At 43.9% G+C, this 15,793-nt stretch overlaps 1 protein-coding gene across 1 annotated transcript in view; it reads right to left on the reverse strand.

The window, feature by feature from the left end:
* The window catches only part of LOC130494002 (uncharacterized), a 49,094-nt gene that overhangs the window by 19,528 nt on the left and 13,773 nt on the right, over positions 1-15,793 (reverse strand). The window contains 4 exon segments of the mRNA XM_056867636.1: positions 1,505-2,101; positions 10,526-10,929; positions 10,996-11,058; positions 14,286-14,318. Of these exon segments, the coding sequence (XP_056723614.1) occupies positions 1,505-2,101; positions 10,526-10,929; positions 10,996-11,058; positions 14,286-14,318 (1,097 nt within the window).

Raw genomic sequence — 15,793 nt, forward strand, 5'->3', positions numbered from 1 at the left:
AGTGTGTACCACTCCCAAAATAGCTGCCACAGGATGTGGAGTCAAACCCAAATGGCTGCCACAGCAGGCGGAGCCACACAAAAATACCTCCCATCCCAAGTCCAGATTCTGCAATCCTCCCAACTCCCCTTTCCAAACCCTCAAAATGAATATGAATCGAATCGCACAGGACTCCCCAGTGAATTTGCCCTCAGGGCAGCCTTTTCTGCCAACAGATCTACAGGCAACATCCTGGAAGGAGTTCTGGCCATAGTTATTATGGGGAACGCTCTGATGACACTTTTGAAACAATTTCAACATTTTTGTCCGGGTACTAACGACAGGGTCTCGGAGCAGAGGCACATCAGCCCCTGATCCAGCCAACTTTGCCATGTGACGCAGTCACATCTTTCTCTGTTCCTGCAGGGCTCCCCGCCTCATTCCAGATTCACAATTACTGTTGCATGGTATTATAATTCCCCTCAGGGTTCCCAAGCAAGATGTTGTGGGCCCCACTTAGCTGATCAACACCTTTCCTGGTGCCTGCCAAGTGTTTATAGAAAGTGGGTGAAGCTATTGCCCAGGAGGACTTCTGACTGGCCATTGGAGAGCTGATCGGCTGTGCAGATTCTTAAAAACATTGCTTTGGCAGCAGCTTCCACCACAGCACAGGGATCTTCCCTGTGTGACTGAACGGAAGGTGTGGCAGCCATTCTGTGGCTCTGCCCACCACGTTGTGTCAGAATCCCAAAGGTGCCCACAGGCTCAAAATGTTTCAGGACCCCTGTTCTGGATATCCCCCCTTAGGCAGGGACACCTCTTGGACTGGCCGTGCTGCTAGATCTCAAGCCAGGAGAGGCAACAGCATTCCCACTGTAAGGGATGGATGGGAGATATTACAGCTCCGCTGGGAGGAAATGGATCGTGTCTGTGGGAGGCTGGGGGTTCAAGGATGGAGAGCACCTTCTGAAAAAGCAAACTCCACTACCTTGGAATAGGTGTCCCTTGGAGGGACAGATGGCAGGGCTTTGAAGGGGGAACATGATGTTTGAATGGCTCTTGTTACCACCAACTCCTTTGGCAACCAATCTGCGGCTGACTAGAGGAATAAAAAATAAAGCTGACGTTATAAACAAACAAGCGGCAAGGAGGCCCCAAATGCTCAAGGCTGCTTTGACCCAAACGGAAAATCTGAGCCACCAAGACGCAAGAAAAGTCTCCTCTCCTGGTGAAACGGAACACAGTAAGAACCCGGCTGGATCAGACAGAAGGAGGGATCTGCCCAGCCCAGGATCTCATTTTCCAGCTCTGGTTGACCCGATGGGGACAGGTCAAGGCTGACCGGCTCCTGGTGTACTGTCAGGCAACTGGGGCATAACATTAAACTGGTTTAATACCTACCATTATTTGCATTCCAGCTAGGACTTTTTTTCACTTGACTGAAATTACAGAGAAGCCAAGAAGAAATCAGGGCTCATCCCCAGCAAGATCCACAGAGATTCCTTACCTTCTTCTCTCCGGCAGGCTCCTCCAGAGGGACCACCTGGTGATCTTGGTGCTCCTCGGATCTGCGGCAGACCCCGCAGAGGAGGGCGACGTCCTCCCTGCAGAGAAACCTCAGGGGCTCCTGGTGCTTCTCGCAGACGCCCCCCTTTCCCTCTGCCCCCTTCCCCCCTCCCTCTTTTCCCTTCTGAAGAGTAAATGTTTTGGCTATCTCCACAAAGTTGGCCAGCTGCTGGTTGGGCCGGAGGGTCCCCTCCTGCGCTCGCCCTCTGCACTGGGGGCAGCAGGAAGCCTCCGCCCCCGACGCCCCCCAGCTGCGGGTCAGGCAGGCGCGGCAGAAACTGTGGCAGCACTCGGGGATCATGACGGGGTCCCTGAAGAAGTCCAGGCAGAGGGAGCAAGAGGCTTCCTCGCACAGCTCCTTCAGGGGACCCCCCGCCGCCATGGCTGCCTCTGCTGAGCGGGAGGGAGAGAAGGAAGAAGAGCGCTTCAGTTTCGTTTCCTCGCTTGCCAAAGCGGCCACGGGGAGTTTCCCTCCCTGCAAAGGACTCGGCTGCTGCTGCGCCATCAGATCCTGGTAATGCTTACTAAGCAAAGGGCCGGGGGTGGAAAGCAGAACCTGGGGAGGGGAGGGCTCCTTTGCACTCCTTTTTTGCAAGCGCTTCGGAGGGAAGGGAGACGTTTCTCTTCGCCTCCCAGGGGACTCTTCCCATGCGGGGTGTCCCTGAGACGAGGGAGAGGCTTCCGGGGGGGGGAGATCGGGGGAGGGGGTCTCCTCCAGCCACTCGCCACAGAATGAGCCTGGAAAGATTTCCCAAGCAGAAGAAAATCGCCCTGGGAAAGTTGGAAGGAAGCGGAGGGGCGCCGCGGGGCGGATCGGGCCTTTCAGTCCTGGGGAGAAGTGAATTGAAGTGGACTGGGCTAGGACATTTTTCAATTGGAAAATCGCAAAGTGTTTTACTCCGAGAATGACAAAAAGAGAAGAAATGGAGTTGCTTTAATAGTGAGGCAAGGTGTAGCAAAGGCAGTCAAGAGCCTTATCGATGATGGGCTTCCGGTGGTGCCGTTGGAGAGAGCACTCCATTTCCCCAGGTTGTCCTGGGAGAAATCCAAGTCTGCGTTATTTTTGGGGTACATAGATACCCCAATCCGACCCTTGCAAGTGGGTTGGAAAGCAGGAACTCCCTGCAGCCCGCAAACGCGGTTTGACCTCCTAGGTACTCTGAGGGGGCTTTTATAAGCCCCTCGGAGTCCTAGACGCCGGTCCTGCGAGGGCACTAGGGAAGGACATCGCCAAAACGCAACTTTGGCAGCAAGCTCTACCCTCCACCGCCTTAATACCAACATAAGGACTACATAAAGAAAAGAACCTCACCTCTTGACACCCAAGTGAGTACAAAAGAACTCTTCGTCTACTTACTAGAAATTTGAACAGACGGGAGGCTGATAAGAATATTTCTGGGACCCCCACCCCTCCATAATCCGAACTGAAAAAGTTTGATCTGAGTTAGTCATCGGGATTAGCGACAGGAGCCTTATCGGATCGATCAGCCTAAACCATAACAAAGAGTCGGAAGGATACCTTTTAGACTGACAAGAATTATCACCAATGAGAGGTCCGAAGGAAGGGGAGGGTGATTTCTCTTCCTGATTTTCCGGCGAATTCCTGCCACGTTTGCAGTAAGGGAGTGCCTGGAACGGAAGACTCTCTATAACACCCTCTCTATCATTGGAACTAAAACAACAGGAAGTAGCCGCGGGACTGAATATCCGTCGCACTCGAGTTACTTTCAAATCATTCCTGAAGGAATAACCATCGAGAAGAGGCGATAGAAGGTCTGCAGCACTAGTAACTTCCTGTTTACTTCCTGATTAATCCGATCTAGAGCGACCGAAAAAACTCACTGGTATTTTAAAACTTTAAAATGCAATTTTAAAGCCAATTTCGACTCTTTTCAACCCGAAAAAATTACTAGGCTGATCTTTGAACTATCATCTTTTAACCAGCACCTTAAAGGCCCTGTCGGTGGACATGTATTTTACCAGCTTTTTTTGAATGTAAATGTCTCGACCCCGCTCTGGCTCACTACATAGCCCTGCCTATACTAAACTAAGGGACTCTTTACAAACCTCGACCATGGAAAAAAAGTTACAGGATATGCTAACTAAACAAACTGAGGCAACAAATAAACAGTTTGAACAGATGTCTACACAGATGGCACAGTTGACTTCTATGATGACAAATCTTGGTCAAGCATCCCAAGCTATTAATCAGAAGTTAGATGTGGTCACTGGAGACTTGAAAGAAGTAAAAACTCAAATGATTGTTATGAAGACAGATATGCAAGCGATGGATGTATCAATTAAGAAAGTGATGGATGAGCACAAGGACACAAAGAAAAAATTAACAAGCCAAGAAAAACAGATTGAAACAATACAAGCGGATCAGATGGCGGCAAAAAATCAAATGGCAATGATGGAGATGAGAGTGAAAGAGACCAACCTTCGTATACGCAATCTTCCAGATATGATGGGAGATAATAAAGAATCTGCAATACCAAATTTGGCCTACTTATTTCAGATAGATGAACAAGAATAAAAACAAGCCATTAATAGAATATACAGGATACCACTACCTGCTAGAATGAGAAGATCTAAGCCAAGAGATTTGATGATAGTGTTCTATGACACCAGAGTTAAAGACAAGATTATGAAGATTCATTATGAAAATCCAGTGTCAGCAGGAGACTCCTCTCTTATACTACTGAAGGATATTCCAAGGCATCTACTTTCACAGAGGAATAACTACAAAGACTTTGTGTCTATACTGAAAGCTAATGGCATCAAATATCGTTGGATTATGCCACAAGGTTTGGCTTTCACCTATAAGGAAGTGAAAACGACAATTCTATCCCAAGCAGATGTGGGGAAATTTTTGAGAAAATACAAAATGGACCTTAAAGAATTACCTGGAGAGAAGGAGGAAGAAGAAGAGGAAGAAGAAGAGGTACAGGGTGCAGAAGGTGGTACTAAACTATAGACTTTTTATTTTGCTAAAAAATACTACATTATGGCAAAAGCAATTTCTTGGAATGTAAATGGACTGAATGAGAAAACTAAAAGGGCCAGAATCTTCAAATATCTACAGAAATATAAATACTCCCTAACTTGCCTACAAGAAACCCATATAGCTTCAAAGCATAAAAAATACTTGGAGAAACAGGTGCTTGGACAAGCATTTATTGCTTCTGCTAAAACTAAAACAAAGGGAGTGGTAATCTATGCCCACCCCAGTCTCTGTCCAGAACTAGTATATAAAGACAATGAAGGAAGAATTGTAATTATCAGAACTAAAATATTGGGACAAAGGACAATAGTGGTTGGAATCTATGCACCCAATGAAGGGAAAAAATCCTTCTATGAAAAATTACATGACCTGATAACCCAGTACGCACAAGACCAAATTTTATTGATGGGCGACTTCAATGGAATTATTCTCCCATCTCTGGACAAAAAATCAAAAGCAAAAGATATCAATGATGGATGCTTGCCTAAAACTTTCTTTGCCATGGCTTCAGAATTAGAATTACAAGACATTTGGAGAACAATGAATACAACAGCTAAAGAATACACCTTTTATTCAGCAAGACACGATTCACACTCCAGAATCGATATGATATGGGCCAGTAAATCAATTTTCACGCAACTACGTAAAATTCATATTTTACCTAGAACTTTTTCTGATCACAATCCTGTTACCTTTGATTGGAACAATAAACAAGCATTTAGATGGCGAATGAACGATAAACTTTTAAAAGACAACAAGATACAAAAGGAATTACAGGTTTTAATGAAAGACTTTTTTGAAATTAATCTTAATGGGGAAACTTCTTTAAATACAGTTTGGGACGCATTCAAAGCTGTTCTGAGAGGTTTTATGATACAGAAACACTCGGCCTGGAAGAAGACTCAATTGCAATTTACAAACAACATACTTTGGAATTTACAAAATTTGGAGCAGAAATTGGTAATGGTAACACAGGAAGAGGAGAGAAGAGAAATTCAAATACAGATTTCTGCATCTAAACACCAATTAAATTTGGTAATAATGGAGGAAATGAATAAAAATCTGAAACTTGCTAAACAAAAGTATTTTGAATATGCAAATAAACCAGGAAAATTTTTAGCAACACAATTGAAGGACTCATTTCAAAAGAAGATTATAACAAAAATCCAAACTGCTAAAGGACCAGTTTATTCAACTTCAGAAATTCAGAAAGAATTTGTTTCATTTTACTCTAAGTTATATCAGAAAGAAAATATTCCAAAACAGAAAATAGATAAATTTCTAAACTCAATACAGATGAAAGCTTTGTCAATGACCCAGAGAGAATGTATTGAAGCTCCAGTAACAAGGGAAGAAATACAAGAAGCAATACTGAGACAAAAAACGGATAAAACACCTGGACCAGATGGAATTACTGCACTATTTTATAGAACATTTAGTGACAATTTAGTTGGATTTTTTAGTTCACTTTACAATGCAATTTTGGACGAGGGAACATCCCCGGAGACTTGGTCACACGCATTTATATCGCTGATACCCAAAGAAGGAAGAGATCCAGAAAAAACATCTAATTACAGACCTATATCGCTCTTAAATGTGGATTACAAAATTTTTGCTTCGGTTTTGGCATGTAGGATAAAGCAATTTATTAAGGATCTTATACATGAGGACCAAGCAGGTTTTATACCAGGAAGGCAAATAAAAGACAATGTAAGAATTTTACTAGATTCACTGGAATATTATGACCATAATATTCAACAAACTGCGGCTTTTGTATTTTTGGATGCAGAAAAAGCCTTTGATATGGTCTCTTGGAACTTTTTGAAACGGATTTTGGATAAATTGAATTTTGGAGATCGTTTTCAGAAAGGTATATCGGCTATTTATACCTCCCAACAAGCTAAAATTTTGGTTAATGAATCAATGTCAGATAACTGCCAAATCACGAAAGGGACTAGACAGGGATGTCCCTTGTCTCCACTTTTATTTTTGTTGGTGTTGGAACCGCTATGTGTGAAACTAAGAAGTATGGAGGACATCCGCGGGCTAAGAATTAAAAAACATGAATTTAAGTTGAGAGCATTCGCGGATGACCTACTGCTAATTTTGGAAAACCCAACACAGTCAATGAATATACTTCAGGAGACTTTGGATGATTTTGGAAAAGTATCAGGCTTTAAAGTGAATCAAGAAAAAACAAAGATAATATTTAAAAATTTATCGGAAATACAACAACAGGAATTTATATCATATACTGGCTGGGAGAAAGCTAACAAAGTTAAATACCTGGGAATTTGGATCACTGCAAAGAATAAAGATCTGTTAACCAACAATTACCTCAAGTTATGGGGTAAGATTAAAACTGATATGATTATATGGTCAAACAAAAAATTGTCATTAATGGGACGTATCTCAACGATCCAAATGAATGTCTTACCGAGGATGCTCTTCTTATTCCAAAATTTACCAATAATATCACAAACAAAATATTTTGAAACTTGGAGGAAAGACATTTCAAACTTCATCTGGCAAGGAAAAAAACCAAGGACTGCTTATAAATACTTGGTGGATCTAAAAACTAGAGGAGGTTTAGCACTGCCTAACTTTCAACTCTATGCTGAAGCGGTAGCTTTAGTATGGCTAAAAGACTGGATGGATTTGTCAAATGTACGTTTGCTAGACTTGGAAGGTTATAATAACTTAAGTGGATGGCATGGTTATTTGTGGTATGATAAAATTAAGTTACAAGCAACATTCCGTAATCATATAATCAGGTCCTCTCTACTTCGTATTTGGATGAGATATAAACACATTTTGGAACCAGAAACACCGATGTGGATATCACCCCAAGAAATGCTAACTTTGCGCCCACTTAGACCAGACAAATTTATTACTTATCAAGATTTAATTAATTGGGAAGGAAAGAAATGCTCACTAAAAGACTTTCAACTGCTTAAGGATGATTTACAATGGCTTCAATATTACCAAATCAAATCAGTTTTTGTACAAGATGCAAAAAAAGGTTTCTCTAAAGAAAAATCTCCTTTTCAAAGGATTCTACTAGACAATAATACAAAGCTGATTTCTAAAATGTATAATCTCCTTTTAACAATATACTGTGAGCAGGACACGATTAAACCAACTATGATCGATTGGGCTCAAAATGTGGGACATGATATTGTTTTAAATAAATGGGAAAGATTATGGTCTAAAGATTTAAAAGGAATAAAAGCACAGTCAGTGCGAGAAAACATCTATAAAATGATGTATAGATGGTATCTAACACCCAAGAAAATTGCAAAGATTTATAAAACGATGTCCCCTACTTGTTGGAAATGTAACAAAGAAATTGGTTCCTTTTATCACATGTGGTGGACCTGTGACAAAGCCAAAGACTTCTGGGACATGATTTATAACGAACTGAGATTAATACTACAAAAGAATATATCCAAAACACCAGAAATGATGTTATTGAGTATGATTCCAGACGACTTAGCAACACAAAGAACCTTTTTGATATATGCCACAACAGCTGCGAGACTGCTTTATGCAGCGAAATGGAAAGGGCTAGAAACTCCAGAGAAAAAAGACTGGATTGTTAAAATGTTTGAAGTGGCAGAAATGGCAAAACTCACAGCTATTCTAAATGAAGAAAATGACGTTCGGTTTTTGGGGGAATGGGGGGCGTGGATACATTATTGTGAATATGAGTTAAAATTGGGAAGAATGGAAGAATATTTTCTAATCTGATCCAGAGGATTATTTTTGATTTTTTTTTTATATTGAATAAGCATAATTATATTTACTAACAGATTATGGTTTTTTATATATGGTATTGATATTTTATCAAGATTAAATTACCTATGACGGGAGGAACTTTTTATTAAGAGGCAGATAGAGGTGATGGGGAAGTCAAAAAATTTTCCATTTCTTTTTTTTCTTTTTTCTTTTCTCTTTTTAATTATATGATATGGAATTATAACAACTTTAGGTTAGAATTGAAATTCGATATTGTTATAGATGTTTAATGCAATGGAAAATTTCTATCATAAAACCCAATAAAATTTATATATAAAAAAAAAGAGCCTTATCGATGATACTGCTGCGAAGAGACGGTCTTAAGAAAGCCTGAGGTGGCCTTTTAAACTCACCCAAAAGAAGGGCGGGAGGGTCTCTGAACTTGGCCCCATGAATATCAAAACACCCAAAGAATGGGGCAGTGTACACACAGGAGATGTTTTTGTACCAGCCCAGGGCTACCCACCCCCTTGTTTGGAGGAAAAGAAAAATATATATAGATCAGAAGGCAAAGTCTGAGATCTTGTGAACCTATGTCATGAGATCTCGGTTGTCAGTTTGGAGAAGGAAGGAACAGCGGCCACGTGAGGCAGGCGGGCAAGGGAAGAGGAGAAGCAAGGCCTGCCACCCTCACCCACCCTTGCCATCATCATGTGAGCCTGGCGGGTGGGTGGAGGAGTTGCCGCTGCCACCACCACCCCCAGCTCTGTGGGCAGGCAGGGAGGAGGAAAGGGAGCCACTTGTGCCCCTGCTGTGGCCACCTAAACCAGGCAGGTGGAGGCAGCGGCACTGCAAGTGGAAGGGGGCAGGCAGAGGAGGGATGGAAGAGGAGCCACCATTTCCCCCTCACCACCGCATGAATCAGGCAGGAGATGGTGGCGCATTAGATTGACAGGGTGGCTGTTCAGGGGCCAGCAGGGCAAGTGGGGGTGGGATGATTTCCCCCCCCCAGTCTCATTTAGTCCCTTTATCACCAGATCTTCCTGAAACGTAGATGACACATTAGTATGATTGTAAACACAGAGTCAGTGCTTTGAAGTGCAGTGTGGTGGACTTGAACTGATGAGGCCTGAGTTCAAATTCCTACTCGGCTAATAGGGTGTCCAGCCTCCAGGTAGGTGGAGACCTCTCAGAATTACACCTCATCTGCAGATGACAGAAATCAGCTCCCCTGGAGAAAACAGCTACTTCAGAGCATGGACTCTATGGCATTATGGCCCCCTCAGGTCCCTCTCCAAGCCCACCTACCCTGGCTCTGCACCCAAAATCTCCAGGAATTTCCCAAGCCAGAATGAGCAACCCTAGCAATGAAGTTCACCCGGACTGGTCTAACTTCCCTCGCAGGGTCATGGTAAGAAAAAAGTATGAGCACCCAGTTTGTTGGAAACTTAATTAAAGGAGGGAGTGATGGCTGTGTGGATAAAAAGGGTTTATAATTATTTGAAGGGAGACACAAAAAACAGGAAGAGAAACTTTTAACCCAGGAGGACCCTGGCTATGCAAATCCCCCTCCTGAATTTCTTTCCAACTGGAGAGTTGGGGCGGGCTCAAGTCAATAAATGAAAGCACCCTTGTGGTTGTCAGGCAGTTACGAAATCCACCCAACCCCCCACAAAAAAAAATCAAGGCAGCAGAGTTTTCAAGGTAACAACTTTATCATAAGCATAACATCTTTTCAATCAATAGTATAACTAAACCACAACTGCTATGAATGTAGCAGCCTTGACAGGGAGAAGATCTTCAGTGCCCTTCAGAAAGGGTACGATGAACAGAGGCAAATCCTAACTGGTGGTACCCCGTAAAGCAAAAAACAAAACAAAAAACCCCAAAAAACTCCAGAATATTAACTGCAATTTGCAGGTCCTCTTCTTTCTCTGCATGATCTTCAGTTGCTCCTCTTGTGCCTGAGAGGAATGGAGGCTGGAGGAGGCCAGGGTGTGTGTGTATTTACAGCTCTCCTTGACAACAAGCCTGTTATTCTTTATTAAGTGAAATGTGTAACTGTTGCTTTCAGAAATGAGATGCAAAAAAGGGGGGGATATTGGGAAATGGAGGGGGAAAGTCTCCATTTTACTCCAGTCTGTTTTGGTGTTTGGGAGCTTGGAAAGGCCTTATTGCAGATACTGCTGTGAAGAGACGGTCTTAAGAAGAAAGCCTGAGGTGGCCTTTTAAACTCACCCAAAAGAAGGGCAGGAGAGTCTCTCCAGAGAAGGGGGCTCCAGAGAACTCGTAGATCAGGGCTGCTCGGTCAGCGTCGAAAAAGGCCACTCGGCCCCCAGCATAGTTCAGACACACTCGGATCCTCTTGATCTCTCCGGTCAAGGGAAAAGCATTGTCTTTTATCTGAGGCCTGAAGCAGCCTCCCCACTTCTCCACAGCCCAGAACCCTTCCTCGGGACTGAAGTTGAGGTATCCCTTCCTCCTCACAGACCTTCTGGCCACCCCCACAGACCAGCCGTCCTCGCTTCCCACAAGGACTTCCCAGAAATGGCGGCCTGCTGTGAATCCCTCACGGCCCAGCACAGCACCATATTGGTCAAATCTCTCAGGATTGCTGGGCAGAGATTGACCTTTTTCTCCTCCTCTCATGCTTTTGCAATCCTCAGGGTTGTTGGGCAGATCTTGATCTATTCCTCTATCTCTCACACTTTTCCGATCCTTACACAGGATGAGTTGGGGATGGGCTGTGTCTGGATCCAGTGTCACATTTGCTGTTGGGGTCAAACAAGGAGACAAGAAGAGAAGCGTCTTCAGCCGGGAGATTTCTCCCCCTCTGCCCTGTTCTGCATCCTCCTCCTGCTCCCACCTCTTCATAACCCTCTCCTGGATCCACAGACTCTCCTGACCTACTAAAGGTCTTCCTGTGAGCTTCCAGAGAAGGCAGATAAAATGAACAATAAAAACCCACAGGAACCCAGCCCGTTTCTTCCCATGTCCTATCCCAAGCAGGGAACCTTGAGAGAGAAGAGAGCCATGGATATTTCACTCACAGGATTCCCCTCCCCAAGAAATCACACAAGAGAGCATTTACACAAACACCCAAATCACATGAAAATGAGCAGAGGCACAGAGTGGGTTGAATGGGTCATAGCTCTTAGCCCTGATCCGAGACACATCTCAAAACAGGCAATACCACTGAATTTGGCTTTCATTTACTCTGAAGAAAATGCAGAGACTGGAATGGGCTGGTTGCCATTGCTTTCAGCCTGCCAGGAAGGCAGTGAAACAACAAAGATCGGACTGAACCCAACTTCTCAGGGAATGTGCTGTGAGGTAATATTACATCAGCAATGTTGACTAACATGCTGGCCTGCCTGAACCCTTCAGAAAATACAAGTGAGATCAGACCATGGCTCAGTGGTAGAGCCTCTGCTTGGCATGCAGAAGGTCCCAGGTTCAATCCCCGGCTTCTCCAGTTAAAGGGTCTAGGCAAGTAAGGTGATGTGAAAGACCTCTGCCTGAGACCCTGGAGAGCCGCTGTCCATCTGAGTAGAGAATACTGGCTTTGGTGGACCAAGGGTCTGGTTCAGCATAAGGCAGCTTCATGTGACCCTCACTCCACAGCCTGAAGAATCTTCCTTCCACACTTATGTCTCCTTAAAGGCTGTCACGTCCAGCCTGATGAAGACCTCTGGTGTGCTTAAAAGATTACACACTGTTTTGTGCCAATTGAAATAATAAATAATGAAGGTATTACATGGATTTTGTTCTTCTTTGGGGGCTTTGCATGGACCACTATGGCTGTATAATTTTTTTCCTGGATCCCAAGAATATTTCTACTCAAACCAACCTTCAAGTATTTGTTCTAAAAAATGATCACCCCTCTTCTCATTCAAAGTTTCTCCCAGAACACCTTGAATCAAAAACACCCCGCAGATAGTTTCTGTACTTCACAGCATAGGGAACTGGCAGGAAGGAAGAGAGAGCAGGATTTACAGTCCCTTGAAACTCTCTGTGCCTTCTAGAGAGACCCAGGTGCTTCGGCAGTGGTTTCCACACAGGGACGGGGCTTGTGCGGTTTCCTTGTTGCTGGTGAAGCTACTGATCAAGCGCAGCGACAAGAATGGGGCTTCTGCATGGCAGGTTCCCCCTACACACACTTTCCCTGCTCCAGTCCACCAGCAGCACCCACCCCATTCCATTGGGCCACCAGGGCTTTAGCAATTAAAAAAAAATAGTAGTAGCATATCATTATATTGATGCCTTTCCCTGTATATTGTCACAACAGAAAGGACCAGATGCTTATTTTTTAATGGAGGCTGGGAAGTCAGAGAACCAGGTCCATCTATTGGTAAAACATTATATCTATACAATGATATGACAGTATTGCGTTTTTAAAAAACTAAAAATCCCCCCAGAGATGGGAAAAGGAAATACCACCAGGACAGGGTCAGGGAAATGGCTGCCATGTAGGATTTACTGCAAACCTGGTTTAAGAAAGATCAGAGAAAATCTGGGAAACCCCAGCAGGTGTACAAATGTGGTACGGAAGCTGGGGGAGGGGGGGTATTTCCCAAAAGTATTAAACCCAGGACAGATAAACTGTGAGAAGATGGCCAGGATCAAGCTAAGAATGGGTTTCCTGGCCTCACATATATTTTGCAGAGCCTTGAAAATGCTATTCTGAAACTTGCAAATTTGGCAGCACCAAAGGGAGAAAACTTTTTAAAGCAGTCATAACTTTTTAATGAAGCAGAACTGGTTTGAAAGCAACTTTGCTGCCCTGAAAACACACAAACATCTAATATCCTGAAGATACCTCTCCAAAAACCAGTTCTGCAACTTTAGTGAAAGCTTTGGTAAAGGATCAATATGCTGCAATTTACCATAAATGCAGTTTGAAAACGTATTTATTTAGAACATCCAACAACTGACCCTATGCAGAAGGAAGCAAAATAGAGCTAAGTCAGCATTCAATCTGCATCCATAAATGCGGCAAATGGAAGTTCCTGAGCCCAGTTCACAGCACTAAAAAACATCTGCCTTCACTCTCACTGAATGTACTCTAAAATATATTCAGGAGACAGCTTCCTCCTGCCCAGAATGTGCATCAGAGTGACAGCCGGGGAGGCGGAAGACCAAGCTGAAGAGGAGACTTGTGAGTGACGGCTCTTCAAACACTAATTGTGTGTGACCAACTGGAAAACTTCTGCCTTTATATACGGCAATTCCACAAATTCTGCTTTTTTTTTTAAACCTCGTGGATCCACAACACAATTTATAGCACCATGAAACTGAGGTAAATGTGGTAAGGCAGGAATGTCCACTTAGAGACATGGGATTCCCAACCTGGTCTGCGCCTCTCATGGGGAGGATTCGGAAAGGCCCTCAAGGGCTGAGGCCCAGTAACCGTTCTCCCATCATTTCAATATGGCGGCAGGTAGGTGAAAGGGGGCAGTTCATCCCCCTCAGAATTCACCTTCTCTTTCACCCTGACAGACCTCCTCACAACAAGAAGGAACTGGCTGTGGCAGGGAGTGAGAGATGAAGAAAAAGGAGAAGAGTTGGTTTTTATCTGCCAACTTCCTCTACTGCTTAAGGAAGAATCAAACAGGCAAACAATCACCTTACCTTCCCCGCTCCACAACAGACACCCTGTGAGGTAGGCGCGGCTGAGAAAGCTCTAAGACAGCTGTGACTAGCCCAAGGTCACCCAGCTGGCTTCATGTGTAGGAGTGGGGAAACCAACTCGCTTCACCAGATTAGAGTCTGCCACTCATGTGGAGGAGTGGGGAATCAAACCTGGTTCTCCAGATTACAGTCTACTGCTCCTAACCACCACTCTTAACCACTACACCACACTGGCTCTGTTTAGGAACAAAACAAGAGAGTCCCGTAATGTTATATCTCTAGAAAAACACCAAGTAGAAGAACACAAATTGTAAGGTTAAGATCTTTAGATAAGAAATAATTGATCAGTGTATGAAGAAAAATGTACCTTTCTGCAGGTGAAATCCAGAATCCAGAGCGGCTGAGAAAGAAGAAACCGAAAGTGAGCAGCAGACCCTTGTGCCTATCACCAATCTTGTGACCAAAACATCAGTTAATAACATTATCTCTTTTTCTTTTGGGGAGAAGGTGCCATGATATAGCCCCGTATTGGCAACCCTATGGCACGCGTGCCGAAGCCGGCATGGTAAGCCCTCTCTATGGGCACGCGCGGACCCGTCGCGTCTGCCTAGGCCTGTGCCGTGTTGCTGTGGTGAGGGCGGCGCTCCTTCTCCCCAAGCTCATGCTCCCCAAGCCTGCACTGGCATCCTCCCTCTCCTTGCACCTGGGGCAAGCCCCTCCCTCTCTCTGTTTGTCGGGGCGCCCCGCCCCTCTTCAGTTTGGACCAGGAGGCTCGAGCACCTTGCCATGCCCCCCCTCTCAGCTGAGCTGCAGGGCAGCTCAGCTGTTTGTCGGCCCCGCCCGTCTTCAGTTTGTCTGGGGGCCCGCCCGTCTAAAAAAGCATTTAGAAAATTCTACAACATTTGCAGACAATCCTACAAGCCATCAGGAAATCTACAAGGACTTTTCTAGCATTGTAGCAGCTGCAAAGGTGAATTTTAGTAACAGATGTTTACAGTTCCGTAAGATGGAGACAACCCTGTGTTTTCTTACTTCTCCAGATAAAGCCAAATTTGAAGGACTTGATCTTTTCTGCCTACACTGGTTAGATTTAGAAAATCTGGAAATGGAGCTAATAGAATTTCAAGAAAGCTCTATCTGGAAAAATAAATTCTATGACCTGCGTGAAACACTTGAGAAGATAGAAGGGATGCCAAAGGACAGCTCAGTTAGTTCTGAAAATGAAATCCTTAAAGTGTGGAATTCTCTGCCAAATAATTTTAAGTCAATGAAAGCACTTGGGATTGCTTTCCTTACTTTGTTTGGATCATCTTATGCTTGTGAGCAGCTGTTTTCAGCTTTGAATTATATCAAATCTGACACCAGAAACAGGCTAACAGATTACCTGAGTGCTGCATGTGTTGCTCTCAAACTTACAAAGTATGAGCCAAGCGTAGACTAATTATCAGCATGCACACAACAGCAAAAATCACATTAATTGTTCAAAAAATTTGACGATGTCCTCAAAGATGTCACAAAAATGGTGAATTACATCATGGCTCGTGCTCTGAATTGTCGACAGTTTCAAGCACTTCTTGAGGAGGTTCAGGCACAGTATAATTGTTTACTTATGTACAATAATGTCCGATGGCTGAGCAGAGAACGAGTCCTGGAGAGATGCATGACAAATGCAAACTTTTACCTTTCAATAAAAAGTTGTTTGTATCATTGAAAGCTCTGTTATTGTGTTTTTCTTTTAACGCAAAATATGTGAATGTATGAGTTGGTTTTTCTAAACTAAAACCTCAGTATTCAGGTTAAATTGCCGTATTGGCACTTGGCGATAAATAGTGGGTTTTGGGTTGCACTTTGGGCACTCGGTCTCTAAAAGGTTTG

The sequence above is a fragment of the Euleptes europaea genome, chromosome 1, assembly GCF_029931775.1.
Source record: "Euleptes europaea isolate rEulEur1 chromosome 1, rEulEur1.hap1, whole genome shotgun sequence".
In the NCBI taxonomy this organism is placed as follows: Eukaryota; Metazoa; Chordata; class Lepidosauria; order Squamata; family Sphaerodactylidae; genus Euleptes; species Euleptes europaea.